The 8,981-nt window shown below is 28.7% G+C and overlaps 1 protein-coding gene across 2 annotated transcripts; it reads right to left on the bottom strand.

Moving 5' to 3' along the window:
* Nucleotides 1–6,993: 6,993 nt before the first annotated feature.
* Nucleotides 6,994–8,624, bottom strand: LOC107397684 (uncharacterized). 2 transcript variants are annotated; one of them, XM_015978621.2, is made up of 7 exons: nt 8,460–8,624; nt 8,221–8,408; nt 7,652–8,169; nt 7,504–7,603; nt 7,345–7,455; nt 7,133–7,285; nt 6,994–7,089 (listed from the first exon to the last, which is right to left on the bottom strand). In XM_015978621.2, exons 1-7 carry the CDS (start codon nt 8,473–8,475, stop codon nt 7,024–7,026), a joined length of 1,152 nt encoding a protein of 383 aa, XP_015834107.1. In that variant the 5' UTR covers nt 8,476–8,624; the 3' UTR covers nt 6,994–7,023. The 2 variants fall into 2 exon arrangements, with proteins under 2 accessions (XP_015834107.1, XP_015834108.1); XM_015978622.2 differs by having other exon boundaries at nt 7,157–7,285.
* Between the last annotated feature and the right edge of the window lie 357 nt (nt 8,625–8,981).

Here is an 8,981-nt window from a genome sequence, read left to right as displayed (position 1 = left end):
ACAATATTTAAAGACCAACCGATTTCGTCGAAAAATATTTGCGTTTTTCGAATCCTTTTCTCCACAACCAAAGAAAGGATTCCTGCGGCCAGTACCTTAAAAAACTCGTCACACCGACTAAACCAAAATGATTTGGCTCACATATGATAAAAGTGACGTTATAAATCCGTATCTGATTATAAGATTTAAGTTAAAATTCTTGATTATGTAATAAAATTGTAGACAATGAACTAGTGAATAAAACACAGTGAGGGAAACGTAGCAAAATTTTACTATTTTATAATTGTTGATGTCTAGAAATATTGTTCTTATAACGATAAAAGGATCTGAAACGTGATGAATTATTAATTTGGTTTCAACTCAGTTATACTGCCGTGCTAAGCAAGAACGTCGTAACTGATTTTATATGAAACTTGAGTTATGTCTTGTTTTCTACATTTTCAGAGTGCACTGTTATTTTAAATGCGAGTAACATGGAATATTGAAGTCAACCTAACAATTTATTTGTAAAAAGGAAAAATGTATGCAATTGTATCCATTATTTTGGCAAATCACTGTTATTCCACATACGACGTTTAATTTTTTTATTTATTTTTTTAATTAAGTAAAAGTAACTAAGTAAAAAAGTCGTAAGTACAAAAATATTTATTAACGGCTTTAAACAAATGAAGTAATACGTAACAACAGGAAATTTATAAAAAAATGTACCCAAGAAATTACACCTAGCGTACGATACTTTTGAAATAAAAGCAAATTTTGCCAAAAAATCAATCGGTTTTCTGGTAGAATATTTTTAAATTTTTTTAAGAGTTCCTGTTTTCTTTCTGTATCTATGCCATTTGTTGTGTGTTTTTGAGTGGGTTTTTTGAATATGATGTTATTGATGTTAGGAAATTTAACTCTATAAAGTCACTATCAAAACTGCATCTATATTTCATGTTTTTTTCCTCGTTTTTCCACGTTAACCATGTCGCTTAGGTAAGGTCAATTAATAATTTTGGTCAATTTGTACTGTGAACTGTAGTCTTGCCATTTGAAAAAGTTTTCAATTTTCATTTGTTTAATTTTAGTTCTTGTACCCGTCCTTCCAACCGAATTGACAAAATCGTCAAAGTCATACACTTTTTTTTGTTTTTTTAATTGTAATTCGACTTGGTAATCAACCAAACTTGGTGGTACCTAATGTTTTTGATTAATTTTAGAAAATATACAATTTTTGATTCATTAATGAGTGGGTTTCATATACATTTTATAGTTACGACTTTCTTGCTAATTAATATTGCACAAACCCCACTTACGTCAATTTTATTTACGTATTTCGTCTTATTAATTTCTGGATAATATCTATTAAAGTTATTTAGAATCAAAGTTATTGCACTATTGATCTCACATTTTGTGTTATCTCAAATTTGACAAAAAAGTCAGTTACGAAGTTCTTGCTTAGCACGGCAGTATAGGACTCACCCTTAAAGCCAGCCATGCTGTGAATTGTCAAATGCTTGTCCACAATTTCACTAACACTGAAAAATCATTACGAATACCGTTGTTCTTGAAATAAAGTATTAATAAGGAGTCGTTAATGTCTGAAAACCGTAAATGCTCATCTAAGGCCATTAATTGTTTACCTCTACTAATTACACAAATTCTAATTGGCTATACTTCAAGTATCAAACAACAGTTGCAACAGTTGTTGCAACAAAATCGTTGAAAACTATTCATGTATTTTTTATTTGTTTATTACTGCTATTTATTTTTAACAGGATGTAAAGACTTAATATGTAATGTAATTCCTTGGATAAATAAATAAAGAATAAATAAATGTATCTTACTCAATTAAATTAATAAATTCCAATATATTAATTTTAATGACTAATCAATTTGGAGTCCTGTTTTGGAAAAAATTGTTGCATTATATACGACGACAAATACTGTTACAGTGGTCTAAAATTACGAATGCAACAATATTTCGTTTTGAACTATTTTTACCATGTTTCATATTTATGTCGGTAATAGCTATACTTATACAGGGTGCTCAAAAACTGGCGCACCAACTCAGTGGTACGTTATTGAGAAGCAAGTGCAGATTACGGGAAAAATGTTGAAAAAATTCCTAAAGTCATATTTTAAAAAATATGGAGCTACAAACTTATTGTGTTAACTTTTTTAGTTTTCATTATTTTTTATTGTTTTTATGCTTCACACTAGGTAATCGTTCCCTAACCAGACGATGCATAATTATTTTTAAATTTTCTATCAGATTTTAGCAGTTTCTTTAATTTAAAAAATTAAAATTCATCAAAAAATCACAATGTGTAGATGTGCCAACACTGGGAATTATTTCCTAGGAAACCGTTTCAAAAATAATTTATTAATTATTATTAATTAACAATAATTTAAATTATTGTTAAACTTTTTATTTGCTGTAAAATATCGTCAAGTGAGTGTGGATTTAGCCTAAACAACTTTTGTTTTATTTGTGGTAAAATTGTCTTAAGAAAAATTAAGAAGCTTAAGTGATGAACATGGTGAATGTTTCAATCAAGATTTAAAGTTTTATGAAGAGAGTTATTAACGTTATTGGGATAAAAATATGTTATTCGTTTCCCATTAGTCTACATAATGATACACCGACACTGGTTGTACAAAAGAAGAAAAATTTTTGATGTTATTTCTGTATTATGAGTATTTAAAAAACTTGAGGTCCAATTTTTTTTTATTTCAGAATCAGACATTGGGTTAATAATTATTCTACCGATACACATTGGTTTTATCTACTGGTAAAAAAAATGTTGCAAACTAGTATTATTATTGTCCCTTGAGGAAAGGTAATAAGAGTTGAGCAAAATTAATAACAAAATTGTTGTTTTTTTAATGAACATTGGTTTATTTGCGTGCAACAAAACATTAATCTCATATAAAAAAAAGGTATGTTCAGGTAGAGTGGAATTTCTTATGATCTAATACCTACCCACAAAACGATAATAAAAACCAAACATGCTATTTCAACGCGGGGTTAAAATCCATGTTAACTAACCGCTGTTAAATGGATAATAAAAACGGTTTAACAAAATCATTTAAGTTCAAATAAAATTTCATCGTATGAAATAACAATTTTAAAATTCCTTTTCTAATTTGTTAAGGTGGTACCCTATAGTGTTTTAAATAGCACAAGAGGTTTTTATCGGCAAGAAATATTACGTTAATGAACAATTAGAAAAAATATTTTGCGAAATTTGAAAGTCAAACCATTTATTATTAAACATTGACATTCTTATTATGTGGCAATACTCATATTTATTATCTGAAATTTTCACTTTTTGTCTACTTATCAATAATCAATCAATAATTGATAATTGATTTTTTAAATATACTAGCTTACATAAATAAAGTAATTAATAATTAACAACCTACCATTATTTCCAAATAAAGGACCAAAAAGCTGCTAACTACTCGTAGTTTTTATTTACCTTACCTACCTAATTTCAATTACAGTAGTAATAAAAACATATTACAAATGTGCCAACGACCACTTTTCTGATATTTTCTTGATTTAAAAAAAAGGATTTATTTTTGGTTATTTTAAACTAGAGTACTCTTTCGAAGGTTAAACAAAACGAGAGCATACGAGACAGAGAGTCGTAAGAGCTGAAATACAAGTAAAAATTAAACTAAAAAGTTAGTCATCTACGCACTGCAACGCACAGTCCGTAATCTGCACAAATTCCTGCCAAAACAATGCTTTCATTTTTGATTGAATTGGTTAAAAACATCAAAAGAGTTTTAATATTTTTTTGATTCCAGTAGTACCAAGAAGCTCCGCCTAAAGTGACAAAAATATCGCTCGTCTAAAAACAACGAAATCGTTGGAAAATAAATAGGACATTATTTTTTTACAAACCACATCTATCACTTGTTGGCCAATCCAAGACAACAGTATAGTAATGCCCACCATACTTATGGCAGATATAACCATTCGTATTTTTGCAATAGTGGTCATGGTGTCCGCAAACTACAATTTGTTTTACCATTTCTGCTTAAATGAACTGTAATAAATAACAAACGTACATTTATGATGAATGAGAACGAACTGATGAGAATTAAGACCCCAAGTACAAGAAAAAATGGCATCACCATCAGGGTAACGTTCTGGATCATTTTGATCAACCTGGAAATAATTTATTTCAATATAATATTCATGTTAATAAGCTTGGCAATTTAAAACTTTTTTAAATTAATGTGGTGGGCGATACAAAGACGTAACGATGTTCCTATTTCTTGTTGGTAACGAGTGTCTTGTAAATACTCCCAATTTTTCCGAAAATCTGTTTCAAATGTTCCACACAAGTACTCTTCAAGGATGAAAAACTGTAACTGTGCTTCCAAAATGCCATAAACAAAAGTCATCCAAAGTTTGAAGAAATTGTAATACAAAAATGGAAATGCTACGAAGAAAAAATTGTAAGGGATAAAAAACCATTCGCCGAAATATTCCTCAAAAACTTGGATACAAATGAAGAGCTCTCTCTGATCTCCAAAATACGGAGCGTTTATAGTTATTGTACTTATGATAAGCAACACAAGGAAGAGTATAAATATATTTATGATTTTGCATTTTTTCTCGAGCTTTATCCGAGCATCTTTTTTTATCATACTAAGAGACCAACGAGTTTTGCGAAAAAGTGTTACTATTTCGAGAATATCCTTCTCCAGATAGACAGAAAAAACTGCACCAACGATCACCTCAAAAAATACAAATCATCTCACTGAAGATTACGTTTTGCTTCACTTACCAGTATGAGAAATAGCACTGCTGGACCATATCTAATTATTAGATTTATGTTTAAATTTTTGAACATGTGGTACACCAGCAAACAGTGAATAAGCGAGTAAATTACGTTAAGCAAAACATTAAACAATTTCAGTATTTTGTAAGTGTTCATATCAATAAAAAGGATCGTTCTCAACATGATGAAAGGTCCTGGAAATTAGCGAATTTAAGTATAATTGAGTTTTTGTTACTACCATTAAATTCGACCATCATTCTGCGTTGAAAACTCTTCACTAAATTTTTTTGATACACAGATATCGACAAGTCATTAAAGATCGTACTATGAATAAAACATTTAGATTAAGCAACACTCATTAAGACCATTCTTAACTGAATAATAACAAAATAGTAGGGATTTCGATTTTCCAGAAACTAAAATATTTATTATCCTGGTTGACTACTTTAAATAAGAAGTAACAACAGGTTATATCTATTAGTAGAACAGGTCAGCTGCAAAATACCAACAAAAAAATAAAATGTCGATTAGTTGTTTACAAATAAATTAGTTATTATTTCGTTTATGCACAATTTTCGAGAGTTGCGACAAATAGTCAATGTTATGTTTAAAAAAAATAAATAAATGCCAAAAGAAAAGAAATAATAATTATAAAAAACCGGAATTTAGGAAACTTTCCTAACACGCAATTTTTAAGGGCTTTTTTTAAAACTCGAAATAAATTTGTTTTTTTTAAATGGAAATATTTGACACCCTTTAATTTTTCTAACTTTATAAATTAAATTGTTGTACCCTAAATGAGTTTAACATTCTATAGTTGTGACTTTAAAATAAAATATTTTTTCAATTTTTTTAATAGTATTTAGTTTAAAATCGTTACATCAAAATTTTCAATTTCATAGTTATTTCCTTCTACATCTAAAGATTTTTTGTTTTTCAGGCTTCTAGTATTTCAGCTTTTTAGTTTCTTAATGTCCTCATATAATTTCATCCTATTCATTTTCTCAATTTTTTAGTTTTTCATGGTTTTACTATCTTATCATATTAATGTTCTTACTTTGCAATGTTATGTTTAAAAAAAATGTTTAAATGTCAATGTTATGTTTAAAAAAATAAATAAATGCCAAAAGAAAAGAAATAATAATTATAAAAAACCGGAATTTAGGAAACTTTCCTAACACGCAATTTTTAAGGGCTTTTTTTAAAACTCGAAATAAATTTGTTTTTTTTAAATGGAAATATTTGACACCCTTTAATTTTTCTAACTTTATAAATAAAATTGTTGTACCCTAAATGAGTTTAACATCCTATAGTTGTGACTTTAAAATAAGATATTTTTTCAATTTTTTTAATAGTATTTAGTTTAAAATCGTTTCATCAAAATTTTCAATTTCATAGTTATTTCCTTCTACATCTAAGGATTTTTTGTTTTTCAGGCTTCTAGTATTTCAGCTTTTTAGTTTCTTAATGTCCTCATATAATTTCATCTTATTCATTTTATCAATTTTTTAGTTTTTCATGGTTTTACTATCTTATCATATTAATGTTCTTACTTTGCATTTTTATAGTTTTTTAATTATCAGTCTTTCAGTTATTTAGACCTATTCTACCGAATTTTAATTTAATTTTTAATTTTAATTTTAATTTTAATCTTACTATTTTTTAAATTTTGTATTACAGTTTTTAAGTTTTTTTGCTTTTCAGCCTCTTAGTGTATTTGTTTGTTATTCAGAATCTAATTTTTCAATTTTTTAGTGTTTCTCTTTTTTAGTTTTATAGTTTTTTCAGTTTTTCAGTCGCTTTGTTCTTTGGAATATCAGTCTCAATATTTTTTAGTTTTTTATGTTTTTAGTTTCTCAGCGTTAAAGTTCCTTTGTCAGTTTTTGAACTTTTATTTTTAGAAAATATACATTTTCTAATTCTATATTACAATATTTTTTAATTTTAAACTATTTTTGTTAACTTACAAAATTTTTGTATTAGCCTTGATTTTAGAATAAAAATAGTAGTTTATTATACAAATAAAGCAAAGTTAATTTTTAAAAAACAACTAGTAGGGTTACACACAATGATGTTACAAACATTAATCCATATTTTACGAATTCTTCTCCAAGACGTTTATCTCTATGTCAGGGACAAAATTTTTGGTTTAATATTCTGGTATAACTTGTTGGAAATAACTGTGGAAATTATAAATTAAAATACTGGAAAAACTTCAAGTGCTTTATTTCTGGTTGCTCTAAATGAAACCACTCTCGCGAAGGTTGTACAAAACTAGAGTATAGGAAACGGTAAGTCGTACGATCTGAAACAAAATTAATAAAAATCACAAGTGAAAATGCTCGCACCGAAAAAAATAGTTGGTAGTTTACACAAATTCCGGCCAAAATAAAGCTCTCATTTTTGGTGCAATTCGTCAAAAACATCAAAAGAATATTGTTGTTATCACGATTCCAAAAGTACCAAGGAGCTCCGCCTAAAGTCACAAAGATTTCGCTTGTCTGAAATGAACTCGAATCATTGAAATTGATTTTTAATAAGTACTATTCGTTTTACAAACCACATCTATGAGTTGCTGACCAATCCAACACATCACTATTGTGATGGACACACCACAAGCAACAAATATGAGTATTCGTATTTTTAAAATATTACTCATGGTGTCCCCAAACTATAATTAATATTTTTTAACAGATTGTTAATATTTTCAATTACTTACGTTTGTGATAAATCCGAATGAATTGATGAGAAGTAAAACACCAAGCACCAGAAAAAACGGCATTCCTATCAAAACAAGGTTTTGACTTATTTTCACGTACCTATAAGTAGTTTATTTAAAAATAGTGATTTCACCAAAAATTTGAGACTTTTTTAAAGCAATGTGATGGGTAATACACAAAAGTAACGATTTTCCGATTTCTTGTTGGTAGCGAGTGTCCTGCAAATATTTCCAACCTTTCAGATCATTGGTTTGATATGTTTCAAGTAAATACTCTTCAATGAGGAAGTATTGTAACTGAGCATGTAGAAATGCATAAGCAAAAACGTAACAAACTCTAAAGAAATGATAATACAAAAATGGAGCTGCTGCAAAATAAAAATAGTAAGGAATAAACGACCATTCCCCAAAATATTTCTCATAAACTTCGACACAAATGAAAAAGTCTCGTACACTTCCAAAACATGGAAAAGTGCTAATCACTGTTGTTAGGAAAAGTAGCGCACTGCATAATATACCGCGATTTATGATCTGACATTTTCGCCTAAGTTTAGTTTGAGCATCTTTTCTCAGAAAATTCAAAGGCCAAGAAATTTTCCAACAAACTGTATACACTTCGAAAATTTCCTTATCCAAACCCACGGAAATAACCGCTGTGACAATTACCTTAAGAAAGACAAATCATCACACTGACGATAACAGTTTTATTTCACTTACCAGAAGGCAAGATATTAATATTGGGCCATATCTGATCAAAAGGTTTAAATTAAAATTTTGACACATGTAGTATAAGTGTAAACACTGAGCGAGTGAGTACAATACGATAAGCAAAACGTCACAAAATCTGGCAATTTTGCAATTTTTGGCTTCAATGAAAACCATCTTCCGCAGCGTGATAAAAGGGTCTGAAAATTTGGAAATTATTAGTTGAATTACCATTTAGTTCCAGGTTTTACCATCGAGTTTTTCCATCGTGCATCGTGTTGAAAACTCTTCACTAAACTGAACTTTTATATAATTTCATGCAAAAATATCGAATAGATATTAGCGAGCGTCTTATGAATAAAATATCTGCTATTAAACAAAACTCACTGAATCATTAATATCTGACATAATTACAAGACGACGCAGTTTTCGATTTACCACAAGCTTAAATTATTAAGATATATCTGGTTGATTGCAATACAACAAACAATAGTTTCTAGTGTAATTCAGTGTGAGGAAATTTTATGGGGTGGCCATGAGGCCACAACCGCTCAGCCGACTCGTCATTGTGCTCTCACGATGTTCATATTTATCGATGAAATGGTCCGTTACAGCGCGTACATTGGCGTAGTTTACTAGGGGTTTATACAATTAATGTTACCGGTCGCTTACAAAAATCTAATTATAACATAAATTTTATTGTTTTATTATAATTACGGAGTACCCAAGAAAAATTGTGGCAATAAAATAGTCGCTAATTTATTAAGACTGCG

Source organism: Tribolium castaneum, chromosome 1 (assembly GCF_031307605.1).
Source record: "Tribolium castaneum strain GA2 chromosome 1, icTriCast1.1, whole genome shotgun sequence".
Taxonomy (NCBI): domain Eukaryota; kingdom Metazoa; phylum Arthropoda; class Insecta; order Coleoptera; family Tenebrionidae; genus Tribolium; species Tribolium castaneum.
Note: the sequence above shows the minus strand (reverse complement) of the source record. Positions and strands in the feature narration are given on the sequence as shown.

Excerpts from the sequence above, each read along its gene's own strand:
- LOC107397684 (XM_015978621.2), bottom strand. Across the intron at positions 7,456-7,503 it reads CATTCGGATTTATCACAAAC|TTTGGGGACACCATGAGTAA; the intron begins GTAAGTAATTGA and ends TATTAATTATAG. Across the intron at positions 7,286-7,344 it reads GTCAGCAACTCATAGATGTG|ACAAGCGAAATCTTTGTGAC; the intron begins GTTTGTAAAACG and ends AGTTCATTTCAG.